The sequence below is a fragment of the Eutrigla gurnardus genome (assembly GCF_963514095.1).
Source record: "Eutrigla gurnardus genome assembly, chromosome: 15".
Classification (NCBI taxonomy): domain Eukaryota; kingdom Metazoa; phylum Chordata; class Actinopteri; order Perciformes; family Triglidae; genus Eutrigla; species Eutrigla gurnardus.
Genome location: NC_139938.1, coordinates 16,120,513 through 16,134,547, shown reverse-complemented (window position 1 = coordinate 16,134,547; position 14,035 = coordinate 16,120,513). Strand labels below are relative to the sequence as shown.

The following is a 14,035-nucleotide window of genomic DNA, read 5'->3' as shown; positions in this document are numbered from 1 at the left end:
GAAGTGTGAGCAGTCAAGAACTCTTGAACTCAAGGATGAAAAGTTGATCAAATCCTCCTTCTTTCTTTCTCCTGCTTCTTCTTCTACTTTTACTCAAGCAGAAGACTACTGTTGCTTACTGATAGTTGAAGTAGTTATAACTACTATGGTGCAGGTCCGAGTCTTATGGGGTAAGTTATTGTCCCATATGATCTGTGAAATAAACTCACATATCAATAACTTTTTGCATAATTACACAGCTTTAATATATTCAGCGTACAAACATTTCTGAAAACAAACTCACGACGAGGCTTAATGAACAGCTGAGAAAATTAAGATCATCTTCAAGGAAGTTTTTTTCTTAAAGCTAAAAGGAACAAGAGGCTGAAAGAACAGAGAGACAACCACATGGGGCAATTTACATTCAAGAGGATAGCATATGTTAGTTATTATAAAATAAGGGGATGTTTAAAATGTTGTTTTTAAGCAGTGACTTGTTTTAAATAGTGTTCTGGCTTTGAAAATGTGGTTTGAACAGGAAATGAAACAAACGTCTCTAATAAAGGCTCAGGGAGACACAGAGGAATAAAAAATACCAGTTATTAAAATCATTATTTAGTACGCACATATCAGAATGGCATCAGTCTTTCTAATTGACTCAGCAAAAAAGCAAACCATTAGAAAATATCAAACTATTCCCTTAGATGGTATTACACACAAAAAAAAGTTTTTAGAAATATCCAGATTAAAATATTTGCTTTTAAATCAGAAATATAAAAAATACACTTATTTTTATTTATTTTGAGCCCCACCATCTGATCAGATAGTCACACATGTTGTGGATTATTATGGATTAAGTATTGAAACTATAATAACTTTAAATAAACTTGAAACAATCAAACCTTTCAGCGCCTGTTGCCTGAACTCCACGTATTCTTTCTGCATGTCTGCCTCCTCAGTACTTTTCTCTGTGCTTCAAAATTGTACAAACAGTTAAAATATATGTATCTGCTATTTTCTTTTTCATGAATAACATCACACCTGTTCTCTCTGCTCAGCAGGATCCAGATATGAAAGTTAAAAGTTTCTTTTGTGCCATGATCTCCAGTTCTCTCTCCATCTTAACCCACATCGTCGTAGTCGTCTTCGCCCTCGCCCTCGTCTTCATCTTCACCTCCGATGTCATCGTAGTCCTCCGTGGAGCTGTTGTCTGCTGTCGAATCTGGATTCTTGTATGGTGGAGGAGGAGGAAAACGCTCATCCTCCTCCTCCACCTTCACGTTGGTCAGGTACTGTTTGAAGTCAGAGATGTCCTGCTGGTAGTCGGGTATACCCTGCACGTAGTCGGCCGTATCCTGCTCGTAGTCAGGTATACCCTGCACGTAGTCGGCCGTATCCTGCTCGTAGTCAGGTATACCCTGCACGTAGTCGGCCTTATCCTGCTCGTAGTCGGCCTTATCCTGCTCGTAGTCGGGTATACCCTGCACGTAGTCGGCCTTATCCTGCTCGTAGTCGGGTATACCCTGCACGTAGTCGGCCTTATCCTGCTCGTAGTCAGGTATACCCTGCACGTAGTCGGCCTTATCCTGCTCGTAGTCGGCCTTATCCTGCTCGTAGTCGGGTATACCCTGCACGTAGTCGGCCTTATCCTGCTCGTAGTCGGGTATACCCTGCACGTAGTCGGCCTTATCCTGCTCGTAGTCGGGTTCATCCTGCTTGTAGGCAGCCTTATCCTGCTCGTAGTCGGGTTCATCCTGCTTGTAGGCAGCCTTATCCTGCTCGTAGTCGGGTTCATCCTGCTTGTAGGCAGCCTTATCCTGCTCGTAGTCGGGTTCATCCTGCTTGTTGTCGGGTATACCCTGCACGTAGTCGGGTATACCCTGCACATAGTCGGGTATACCCTGCACGTAGTCGGGTATACCCTGCACGTAGTCGTGGTTGTCCTGCACGTAGTCGGGGATGTCTTCATAGTCGGCCTTATCCTCTGCCAGGTTTTCATAGCTTTGGGTGTCTGAAATAACCAATAATGTAGTAAGGCAGAGGTCAGTATTACATTTCAGAGTTACAACAGTCTCGTGGTTTGGTGGTAGATTGCAGCAATAATGGACCGTGTGATGGCGGTTTGATTATTTTATTGCAGCCAATGAGACTCTAAAGATATTCCACAGAAGTATACATAAAAACGTTATACCTGGCTGTATACGTGTGATGAGAGATTTACTTGCATTACCATGATCTTGATGACCTTCACAGACCTTCATGTTTATACCTTCGTATAACTTTCTAGTCTTTTCTACAAATCTTTGTATTATACCTTTGCAGACATCACAGAGTACAGTGTAATGTACAACTTATATCAAGTGTCTGTATAGAAAACAGAATCAAAACCCTCCACAAAAAGAGGTACGCGGTACACCCAGAGTGGATGGAAGAAGTTCTCAGATCCTTTACTTTAGCAAAAGTATAAGTAGTCCATATGTACCATTTTAAATATAGTAAAAGTTGTGAATTCAGCAACATGTCCTTAAATGTGGGGGACTTTGAGGGGAAGCATTGCGACTTGCCTGCTGTGAGAAACTGTGTACGAGGAGGTAAAGGTGGCATGTCGGCTAAAGCGCTTCTCTCCTGGTATTTGTTGCTCCTGAGAAGTCAAGAAGAAGAATTGTTCAACTTTATTTATTTATTTTTAGTGTGCAAAATCTGATCTAATCTGATCTAGCACCCAGGTGGGTTCTAGATAAAATCATTGGGATGTAAAATTGTTCAAAGGGGGTTCTTGGTAGCAACACAAAAGGAGTGAAGGTTCGGGATAGAACCTCTGGAGAGGATTTGGGTAGAACCATTGCTTCATAGAAGGGATCTCTGTGGAACCTCTTATAGATACCGGGTGGAACCTTTCACAGATGGTTCTAGGTATAGTCATTTTGTTGGGTTTTAAGTAGAATCCTCTGGAAGTGATCCAATTGACATCTTTATTTTTAAAAAAGCTACCAGAGGGTTCCCCTATGAGGAAAAGCTAAAAAAAAAAACCCTTATATGGTTCTAATTAGCACGTATATTTCGAAGAGTGTACAGCCAGCAGCTAGCTAGCTTAGCCTAGCCTAGCATAAAGACTGAACATAAGGGCAAATGTACAATTTCCCAGGGGCTGCATCAGGCACACAGGGCCCTGTATAAGCGTAAATTAATGTTTATGTCTTCAGTCTTTAAGCTATGCTAAGCTAACCACTTCATATTTAACAGACAGACATGATTGGCATCAACATCAACGAACTCTCAGTAAGAATGAGCATCACATTTGCTTTTTACAGTAGACTGAGATTGAACGTGTTCAACATGAAATGTGAACGTAGTGTGTGTTCATGTATTTACTTGACAGTGGCGTTGGAAGATCTCCTCTGAAGCCGTGTGAGACTGTGTTTTCCTTTGGAAATCAAGAAGAGAGAATTGTATTTAAACCAGAGGGAAAACAAATAAAAGTGGACGTGAGATGTTTGAGCACTGTGAACACGAGTTATTATGTGATGCAGGATCATGTTGTAACAAACATACAAACAGCAGGATTTCATTTATTGAAGTAAGACAAATCCTAATAATAACCATTTGCACATTAAATCTAAATCTATATACATATTCATGTTTTCATATCCTGTTTTTTCCTTCACATGTGTGTTTACTTGTTATTATCATTATTTGTTAATTTACACTGTGTTGATCCACATTCCTCAACCATCGCTGAGCTCCTCTCTGCTGCCGTTTCCGCTCAGGGATCATTAAAGTTTCATCCAAGCTAATCAAATCCAGAAGGCACCACTAATAATAGTAATTCATACAATTATAATAGTTTGACTTCAGCTTTGCAGTGGATCCCTAGGCGTAATACTTTCACAGTTATAATGCCGGTCTGTTCTTGGGTTTGGTTTCACTTCCTGTTCTAGCTGTTCATTTTCGTGGTAATGGAGTACATTGGATTTCTAGTTAAATAATAAAAAAAGAGGTAGTTCACAATATAAAATTACATCTACATCTTCCACACCCTTTTATTGACTGTAAACATGAAGTCTTAATTGAAAAGCCACCCGTCTTCTAGCTACCACAGTAACGTTTCAGAAACTTAACATAGTAAGATTTGACGTACAAACATCGTGAAAGAAAGATGCATATATTAAGCTATCCACTTCAACCAACTACAACAATAAATTGCTAAAATGCTAATGCTAAGTCCATAGATTAGGAGTAGAACGTACAGCACAAAAGTACAAAGTAAATGGCGATTGTTGCTAGTTGCTATGGTGATGAAGCCATAAAGTATTGCCAAAGCTGCCGGGAGAAGTCTGGTGGGTTTCTGCCACTAAGGGTTGAACCCCAACCGTGATCTCCTCCTCAACCTAACCAAGTACGAGTTTACTTGATCGTATGTTAAATTCTACTGCTCCCCCACAACAACTCAGACGTTAATATTGTGCTTTTTTATATTGTGACACACACACACACACACATCTCACTTAGTGTACGTTTATTTGTTTAATGTTAATAAACCCTTTTGAACATACTGCTGTGTTTATTAATATTATAGAATCAATATCAACCTCTTCTTTCCAACTAATTCCAAATTCCTTCAACTGCTTGTACTCATATGCTAATAGTTATTCATTTTAAGTTATTAAAATTGTCATTTTTGTATAAATCTCTTCATATTGAGACTGAGTTATATTTTTCCTCTTTAAAGGATGGAGCCCCGTTTTTATCAATTGTATTAATAATCCTATTAATATCAATAATTTTATTGATATTAATAACTGAATCTGCTCCTGCTAGTTCCCCAACAGTGTATTAAACATTTACCAGTCATTTTGTAATAAGAGGAAGCAAACAAAAATGAGAGGTAAAAGAAGTGTGTTTGTTTTTGACATACAGTAACTTTCTGACAGCACATTTTCAACCTACCTGATCTCGATATGCACCTGTTGATGCAGACGAAGATGATGCTGATCAGGAAGGATGCAAAAATGATCACAACGATCACCCATAACCAGAGGTACTTGCGCAAAAGATCCATGGGCGCTCTGCTCGACACAACAACAGAAGATTGAAGAGGAGAAGAAAATCTCAAAAACGGATTCTTCACTACAAGACATCTGACTTGTTGCTATTCAGTATACAAAGCTGCTGATCGGAAAGAAGACCATTCACCACTTCCCCTTTTTGTGCGTTGACTAAGTCTGAGGGTTATTTTTGTGTTAACAAGCCTAGTTCAGAATGAAACTCGCAATCTTGAGGGACTTTTTTCTGTTTTCTCATGAAGAATTCTACCACGAATGCCTTTTCTGGACATGAGCTCAACTTCATTGCTTATGTCAGCTAGGATGACATGTTTATGTTTCCTTATCTACATGAACAGAATGAAATAAATGCTCCTTTTTTCTGTTTATCTGCAAGCCCCCATATCCTCTCTTTGCAACAGCTTCCTGCCAACTTCCAACAAAAAGGCAATTCTGCCGATTAAGTCTTGTTGTGATATTTTATTCCACACATAGATGCACATTAAAGTGTTAAATTATTCTCTTCTGCACCACGTTACCTTTAAAGTTGAAATTACACCCAAGTACTTTTATACTATGTATCTTGTATTCACTTTTCTTAAGTAACAATTATTATGAATAATCCAGCAACAGACCTGGATTTTCTGATTAATTCGAGTCCATAATATTGTTTTATCACATCACCGTCTCCTTTTCAAATACTCATAATGTGCGTTACCTTTTTCAGCTGATGTCTTCAGGAACTGGGTTACAGTAGGTTGAAAAGAATAAAAGGATGATAGAAGAGGGTGGCGGATATGTTCATGGTCGTCATGTGTTGTATTTGCATGACAGTTTCAAATTCTTTTTCAGTTAACCAAGGAAACTTGATGTCTGAGACTGCAGCATCCCGCCTCCACCCTCTGCCATGCTCCAGTGACTGCAGTGTGTGTGTGTGTGTGTGTGTGTGTGTGTGTGTGTGTGTGTGTGTGTGTGTGTGTGTGTGTGTGTGTGTGTGTGTGTGTGAGAGAGAGTGAGTGTCTGGTCTTGTCAAACAAGCATACCAAATGTATACATCTGTGTGAAGGCTTGACATGTGATGTTTTAGATTATATGCCTTCGTCTCTGTGATGTTTAAGATGTGGAAACCAATATTTTATGCATAAATGTCCTATTGAGAATAGCCAGATATGTCAATGTCTTGTGAGAGTGTATGTTGAGGCCAGAGCAGAGCACATCCATTTCTGAGTCTATTTATATTTTCAGTTCCTCTTAAATTAGCATCATGTTACATTGGCTTTATCACCAGAGCAGCTGTAGAAACTTTGTGATGCTGCTTTTTTAAATTAGTTCATTGTTCTGTGACGAAAAAAAGAGAGAGCATAAATGTAAATGTGGAGCTTGATTCTATTTCTCAGAGAAAAACCTCAATGTAAATTGATTTTATTTTGAAAGGATACACCGGAATCACGCAAATTGGCTATAATTCCAAACAGGAAATCAGAAGTTTGCCGTCAAAATATAAGCACAAAACATTGTTAAATGCATTATTAGGACGTGGCTTTACAATATGAGAATTAGCTCTAAAATGGTTATTACATTTAAATTATAGCGTCGAATGTCACTTGTTTTTTTTATAATCAGGTTACGACTCAAACGGGCGTCGTTGAGCAGCGAAATGGGAATTTTGTATTGAAAGTCTAACCGGAAGTCTAACCGTGTCATCGTTCGCCAGCTAAACTCCAGTTGTGATGTTAGCCTGTTTTCTGGGACGCTCCTAGCGCTCGTCCCGCTGCCCTGGTAATCGCCTCCAGCCCCCCCTCAGGAAGCCATGGCCGAGCCGGCCACGGGACCCCCTCCGTCCTGCCAACATGACGGTAAGTGTGTGCGTGTTTGTGGGCTTGTTGTGTGTCCGTGTGTGGGAGCGTTCAGGGCTGCGAGCAGCCAGCGGGCCCGTCTCTGCATCCTTGACAACATTAGCTTAGTTAGCATCACCAGGACGACGTGTCACTGCTGTCAGTGGTTCATGTCGACCACTTCACGCTACGCAGTTGGTGCTTTGGCGAATATCCAACTGAAACTAGTTCTCGGGAAGTTGCTAAAGCTTCAGCCGTGTCGCGGAATAGGAGCCGTGATGCTGCATCCCAGATAACCAAGCTAATATGTCTGGTTAGCTGGTTAGCTGGTAGCTGCAGCTAGTGTTGACTGGTGTAAAGGTCGGTGCTAGCCTGTGTCAGCCCGACTTTGTGAGTCTTTAACGCGGATCATATGGATTATATCAGGCCGTTACGGTGTGCCGTGCACGGCCTGCACACATGGGGTTGGACCATAATACAGGAGGCTGAACCTGCTGGTTCCCAAACAGGGGTCCGGGGTCCATCTTCGGGTCCTCCGGGCGAATCAGAGCTGTAGCTTTAAGAGGCGAATTATAATCTTGCTGGATTTTATTTTGTGGATAAACATTTATGGTTGCTGCAGTTTGCACCTGTGAATATAGTTGTCACAAGCCGGAGTGGAAGCTTTGGTTGTAAATGATGCTGTCTGCATTATTGTTATAAGGCTATAAGAATAATTATGTTGTTATTTTTATGCATAATCTGGGAGTATACTAAATCTTATTTAAATCCTGCTTTTCTCTTGTGTGGTGAGAGTGCGATAATATAAAATGTGATTTACAGATAGCTTTTTATGATGTTACAAGCATTAAAAAAGTACATACAGTGTTTCACAATCCCTTAACTTGCACCTACAATTAAACATTTATGGGTTTTTTTTCCCATTTCAATCATCATTTGGAAGCCAAGCATATTGTAATGGTTTTAGCACAGTGTAATTGACTTCATCATGATACTTTCAGTTAATGATCGTCTAAAATTGATTGGACTATTAACACACCAAAGGTCTGAGACAGCTGCTGGTTTGATTAAATTCTAAATTTAAATCAACTTTGTTAAACCCAACATGTACAATTATCTGTTTGTGTACAGATAACTTTATCTTTATGTATGCTGTGCCATTCTGTGTGAAAGGCATAAAACTAAATGATAAAATAATAAGAAAATGGTCTTTTTTTAATCAGGTGATAGTTCAGTAAGTTTTATAGCATGCAGTTTTGCATAGTTATTTCTTTTATATTATACTACAAATGCTCAGAGGTTAAGTCAGGTCTTGAAAGTTTCCACATTGACCCTCTTTATGTTATCCATTTATCGCCGAAGCCTCTTTGCTTATGCTTTTGTGATTTATTTGGTATGTTCACTGTTGATTCAGCATGCTGCCTAATGAGTCACATTTCTTTGCCTGCTGGAAAGAGGAGCTTCATCCATGATTGCACCTCGGGTGTATTGATTGTTTGTTGGCTAATGATTTCTGACTTTGTTAAAGCGGTGATTCCTGTGATCTCTGTGCATTTCTGAATTTAATTAAATGACCTTTTTCGCACCAAGACTGACTATGTGAGACAAAAGCTTGTTTGGGTAGCCGTTATTTCATCACCATAGAAGCTTTGAGTTAAATGCAAAAGAGCTGAACACGCCACGTCTGTGTAACTTCACCAAGAAGCCACGTGAATGTACGTTGATCTCATGCGGCGGTGGAATTTGTGCTTTTAGCTGTCACATGACGCTCTGCTGCTTGCGCTGGTAAATGTTTCCGTCTGCGTCTGATGGTATCATCGTCTCTGTCTCTGTCCTCGGTCTGCTGGTTTTGAAAGAGAATTCATCAGTTTAGACATAGGCATATAAGATGTACAACTTACCTGATGCTGCGTTGGTAATTACAAATTATATTGTGTGACTAGCTGGTCTTCCACTCTTGAATGGTTTCTGAATGTCAAGGCTGTAGTCTAAAAATCACAAAGTATGGACGTAAGAGGGAATGTGCTTGTGTACTTCATATTTGATGGGAGATCACGGTGCCAACTGTTAGTGTATTAGTTCGTTTTGGAAACTGATACGGTACATTAAAACATATTTTTCTGCACATTTATTCTATTCTATTAGAAAGCATCAACGCCGTCTACCAGTCTGGCACGCATACTGCAGCATTTTCCTTTTTGCAGATCTGTGTGCATGTGGGTCGTTCAAAACAATGGGGTCTAAATGCAGAACTTTGTTAAAACGCAAAGGAAAAATGTTCCCGTTTTTAGCGAGACCGTTGTCGTGTAAACGTAGCCTTAACTCTGCTAGTAGAGTCTGATGCTGTGGTTCCCAGACCAGCTGGGGGTCGACATGTTAGATTACGGGGCTTTCAGATGATTAGCAGCAAGAGGAAATCAGTCAAATGTTTAATGTCTGCATCGCAAATGTTTCTTTGCAGACTTGAAGGGATGCTTCACTCACAAACTGGTCATTTGTAGGAGTTCACCCTCTCATTTATCTGGTTGTATCTAGTTAAAACAATTCCTATGTCCTCCTCACGCCTTATAGAAATATTCAAACAAATCGAATCCTGCAATTGACAATGACTCTACTTCAAGCTAAAGGTGCAGTTCAGATAATTACATGAAAATGATTTTACTCAAGAGAACAGGAAAATACAAAAGGTTTAAGTTTGTTCACTAAGTGATGATAAATGAAGGCGTGGACGGTATCTGATCCCCTGTCTATGTATTGATATAATGATATGAAACTGACATGAATGAAAGCATTACCATACGCTGTCTAATTTTTGTTTTCTTCTCTCCGTGATCCAGAGGAGCTCCAGCAGCGAGTGGCCGCTCTGGAGCAGGAGAGGGCTGGGTTCACCAAGCTCAAGCAGCAGCTGGAAGCCGAGTTCAACCAGAAGCGAGCCAAGGTTAAAGAGCTCTACATGTCCAAGGAAGGTAAGGATCCTGAACAACCTGGCAGTGATGCAGCGTCCCCCGTCATGTCTGCCGTTTGCTTCACGTTCTCGCCTCTCACCCTGTTACTTGCCTCGTTCCTCCCCAGAGGAGCTGAGGAAGCAGAGCGTGATGCTGGAGGGCGCCCAGGCTGAGCTGAGCTCCGTCCAGATCCAGCTGTCTGAGGTCCGCACCGAGATGGAGACCATCAGAGCGGTGGCCACCCTGTCGGAAAACACCAAGCAGGAAGCTATCGACCAGGTCCGCAGCCAATGGCAGGAGGAGGTGGCCTCGCTGCAGGCCATCATGAAAGGTGCGACGGAGCTGCTCCTCCATGATGTTTATTATTCCTAAACGTGCTGCTATTAAATACAGGGAACGTTGTAATTGAGCTGTGGAGATTTCAGTTAATGCAGTAACTCAAACATTTTATTTCACATGGCATGAATTAGGGATAGGACGATGGAAGATTTCATTGTGGAATACAATTTCAAAAAAGGAATAAAACCAAAAAAGTTGATCTTGATGAATTTCCATTATTCTGAATGAGTGACTTGAAAAAGTCAAACTTGCTGTCATGTCTCATAAAAATAGTGAAAATAATAATTGGATTCTGTTTCTTACCATAAACAACAAATAAATAAAAAAGATGTATGGAGCTTCCCCCCTTGACTAAATTATGTGTTCCATTAAATGCCCTCTGTTTCATTGTGTGGTTTGCTCTCTGCTGTCGGAACCAGAAACGGTGTGTGAGTACGAGGTCCAGTTCCACCAGCGTCTGGAGCAGGAGAGGGGCCAGTGGAACCAGTACCGGGAGGCCGTGGAGAGGGAACTGGGTGAGCTGAGACGGCGCCTCACCGAGGGCCAGGAGGAAGAGAACCTGGAGGATGAAATGAAAAAAGTAAACCTCTACCATCGTTTATTGAAATTGCGTGATTGTGTGATAGTGTGTTTGTTTTTCATTTTGTCCATATTCAATCCACCTTAAAAAGGCCCAGGAGGATGCAGAGAAGCTGCGATCGGTGGTGATGCCCATGGAGCAGGAGATCGCAGCCCTGAAAGCCAAGCTGACCACAGCTGAGGACAGAGTGAGGGAGCTGGAGGCCTCCAAGGTTAGTCGGAATACATCCATGAAAATCAGAGGTGATTGACAGTGATTTATTAACTGGGTGTGAAGTGAAGTCACTTGCTTATATTTTCGACCCGAACCTGCGGGTCCCGTCGGGTTTGTCGGGCCGACCCGACCCGTTGAGAACTCTATTCCCGTCTGCTGGTCATGATAATACGTGTATGAGGGAAAAAAGGGGCCGCAGTGAAGAAGTTGAATCAGTACTTTTGAACACAAGTATCTGTACTTCTACTTGAGAAGAGAAGACCTGATTATTATCATGCTGCTTCAAGTTGAAGTTCTGTTACCATGAAGCAGTTACGGTAACTTGTGATAGAAAAGTTTCCTAAAGACGTCTTTAGCTTGAAATACACCGGAGTTGCGTGTTTGTTGCTTTCTTTTCCAGGTCAAGGAGCTCAATCACGTCCTGGAGGCGGAGAAGTCGTGTCGTACCGACCTGGAGATGTACGTCGCCGTGTTGAACACTCAGAAGTCTGTCCTACAGGAAGATGCAGAGAAACTCCGGAAAGAGCTTCACGATGGTGCTTATGCTTTTTTTTATTTTTTATTATAATATATGAAAGTCCTTCTGATAAGTAAATCAATTAAAGTTCCTTGCAGTAGATTCAAGCAGGGTTTTGAATGTGAATTTGAATTTGAATGTTTACTTGTAATGGGGTATTTTTCCATCATGGTATAGGTCTGTAAGTATGCAACAACATCATCCCTCTTTCCTGTCGTTTCCAGTCTGTCACAAGCTGGAGTTGGAGCGGCAGCAGCACAACCAGTTAAAGCACACGTGGCGGAGAGCCAACGACCAGTTCCTGGAGTCCCAGCGCCTCCTCATGAGGGACATGCAGAGGATCGAGAGCGTGCTGTCCTCAGAACAGCTCCGCCAGGTGGAGGAGATGAAGAAGAAAGACCAGGTACACACGGACCGTCGTCGTCTCTCAGCAGCTGACATGTGAACTCATCACACAACAGTCACAAATCCAAACTCACCCCCCCCCCCCGACAGACACCCCCTTAACTAACAAATTTTCGGACTGCTAAGCTATTGCTTTACATTGCATTTAGGTTTTTTTTAACCTAATAAGTTGGAGTGGAATTCAGTGGCATTGGCCCATTTTAAAAAGCTTTGTCTGTGCGTTCTAGGAGGAGGACGAGAAGGAGAGGCTGAACCAAGTGAAGGAGGAGGAGGATGTGAGAGACAACACCGAGCCTCTGGAGGATTTGAGCGTCGAGGAGGTATGAGCATCATGTAATGTGATACGTCCCTCAGAGGGAGCCGGGCTGAGCTGCTACGCTCTTACGTCATATTATATCCCCCTTTTTTCAGTAACGTGAGCCTCAAACGGGCAACATGGCACCTTCACTTTCCTCCTGTTATGTTTCTAGCAGCCACCAATCGATGCTTCTTGGTGGGGAGGCTGAAAAAACCAGTGACGTTATGAAAGATTTAAGTCTTTTGTCTTCATTGTACATTTACACTTTATATTCTTTTCATGCTACTTTGTACTTCTACCCCTAACATTTTAATCCACTACAATTGTCTTATTATTATTATTATGAGCTGCTTTTCCTTTTAATTCATTTAAATGTATTTTTATATCATGATGAATGTTGTACTGTTGGTTGGATGAAACACATTTTTGAGAGATATTGGAATATTTTTTTATAAATATATTACTGAATGATGAATACTAGAGAGGACGCTCAGTTTGATTTCAGGGTTTTTTCCGGTTTGAGCGTTCCACGGTCTGATTTCCCTCGTAGGTTCCTCGGTATACGGAGCATACGAGATTAATAAAAAAAACATTTAAATCTGCCTAGCGTCTCATCTTCAGGATTAATGCGGCGTGTCGACGTTTCTTTCTGACATTCTGGAAACTTCTCTGGACTTATCGGCTCTTCTCTTTCAGCCCAGTGCCAACCACAGAGCCCACGGCTCCATGCACTCCTTAGACGAGGACGTGGGGGCGGGCCTGGACCCCTACAAGGAGAACCTGCGGAGAGTCCAGTCCACAGACAGCCTCGGCTCCTCTCTGTCCGTCCAGCTGGGACTCGGCGGCCACAACCACAAGGCCAAGTCGGCCAGCCACCTGGACGAGTCGGAGTTCGGGCCCTTGGTGGGGGCCGACTGCGGCGTGACGGACAGTAGCTTTGGCGACACTTCGTCCATCAGCTCCATCAAGCTGACGGCGAGCCACTTCCTCCTGACTAAAGACCAGGAGAAGGCCATCAAGGCCATGACACCCGAGCAGGAGGAGACGGCGTCACTGCTGTCCAGCATCTCCCTCGCGCCCGACACCGCCTTCTTACCGCCGGCCGGCTACCGGCTCGTCAGCGACAGCGAGTGGAACCTGCTGCAGCAAGAGGTGCGTCGCCAATCACGGGCTTTTAACATCAAAATCATTTTCCAAACAGTGTTGTGGTTATGACAGGGCGTTAAACGTACACAGCGCTGTGTAGCGTTTAAGCTTTTCCTGTGATTTAGGATGATTACTTCTCTTTAACAGCTTTCCCCGCCATGAACCAAGTTAGTTTTTAACAGAGCTGCAGGTGATTAATGCTGTTTATTGTTGTCTAATGTAGGAGAATAACTATTAGGGAAAAAAACAACCTTCCAGAATGATTTCATCCTCCACTGAACAGCTTTACGTTCTATGGGAGCAGCTCCAATTGCTCGTTTGAGGTTGTTACTGTGTGCAGCGGTAGGAAAGGAAAATGAATCACATCGAGTCGTTCCTGCATACAGTAAAGTCACATTTCTAGCATAACTCAACTCCCTATATTCAGACTTTTACACACATTTTTATAGCTGAGCTTTTTAATGTATTAACGTCTTAACATTATTAAATAGTGATTATCGTCTGTCACCAGGTGAAAAATGCCGGCAGGAAGCTGGGACGCCGTTGTGATATGTGCTCCAACTACGAGAAGCAGCTGCAGGCCATCCAAGGACAAGAGGCTGATACACGGGATCAGGTTAGTGTCTTTCCTCGCTCTCGCTTTGCTATTATTTATTTATCTTTTTTAAATGTTACTGCAAGAGTGTTTGTTGGCATCAACCATGGGTGTTTTGTGGAAGCAGTGTGATTTGTGGAC

General features: G+C 42.0%; 2 protein-coding genes across 5 annotated transcripts in view; one reads left to right on the top strand and one right to left on the bottom strand.

Annotated features, from left to right (window-relative positions):
- Positions 1-231: 231 nt before the first annotated feature.
- Positions 232-5,886, bottom strand: scimp (SLP adaptor and CSK interacting membrane protein). 2 transcript variants are annotated; one of them, XM_084029892.1, is made up of 5 exons: positions 5,740-5,886; positions 4,927-5,045; positions 3,352-3,403; positions 2,544-2,620; positions 232-1,990 (listed from the first exon to the last, which is right to left on the bottom strand). In XM_084029892.1, exons 2-5 carry the CDS (start codon positions 5,036-5,038, stop codon positions 1,101-1,103), a joined length of 1,131 nt encoding a protein of 376 aa, XP_083886018.1. In that variant the 5' UTR covers positions 5,039-5,045; positions 5,740-5,886; the 3' UTR covers positions 232-1,100. The 2 variants fall into 2 exon arrangements, with proteins under 2 accessions (XP_083886018.1, XP_083886019.1); XM_084029893.1 differs by lacking the exon at positions 5,740-5,886 and having other exon boundaries at positions 232-1,872; positions 1,915-1,990; positions 4,927-5,375.
- An 854-nt stretch (positions 5,887-6,740) lies between these two features.
- rabep1 (rabaptin, RAB GTPase binding effector protein 1) overlaps positions 6,741-14,035 on the top strand; it is a 14,266-nt gene continuing 6,971 nt past the window's right edge. For all 3 annotated transcript variants that reach the window (XM_084029664.1, XM_084029663.1, XM_084029662.1), the window contains exons 1-10: positions 6,741-6,877; positions 9,694-9,822; positions 9,929-10,132; positions 10,560-10,720; positions 10,812-10,931; positions 11,334-11,469; positions 11,675-11,853; positions 12,083-12,175; positions 12,850-13,305; positions 13,811-13,915. In XM_084029664.1, the coding sequence (XP_083885790.1) occupies positions 6,832-6,877; positions 9,694-9,822; positions 9,929-10,132; positions 10,560-10,720; positions 10,812-10,931; positions 11,334-11,469; positions 11,675-11,853; positions 12,083-12,175; positions 12,850-13,305; positions 13,811-13,915 (1,629 nt within the window). In that variant the 5' untranslated portion in view covers positions 6,741-6,831. The remainder of the gene's footprint in view (positions 6,878-9,693; positions 9,823-9,928; positions 10,133-10,559; positions 10,721-10,811; positions 10,932-11,333; positions 11,470-11,674; positions 11,854-12,082; positions 12,176-12,849; positions 13,306-13,810; positions 13,916-14,035) is intronic.

Excerpts from the sequence above, each read along its gene's own strand:
- scimp (XM_084029892.1), bottom strand. The coding sequence starts at position 5,038 with ATGGATCTTTTGCGCAAGTACCTCTGGTTATGGGTGATCGTTGTGATC. Across the intron at positions 3,404-4,926 it reads CAGGTGCATATCGAGATCAG|GAAAACACAGTCTCACACGG; the intron begins GTAGGTTGAAAA and ends TGATTTCCAAAG. Across the intron at positions 1,991-2,543 it reads TACACAGTTTCTCACAGCAG|ACACCCAAAGCTATGAAAAC; the intron begins GCAAGTCGCAAT and ends TGGTTATTTCAG.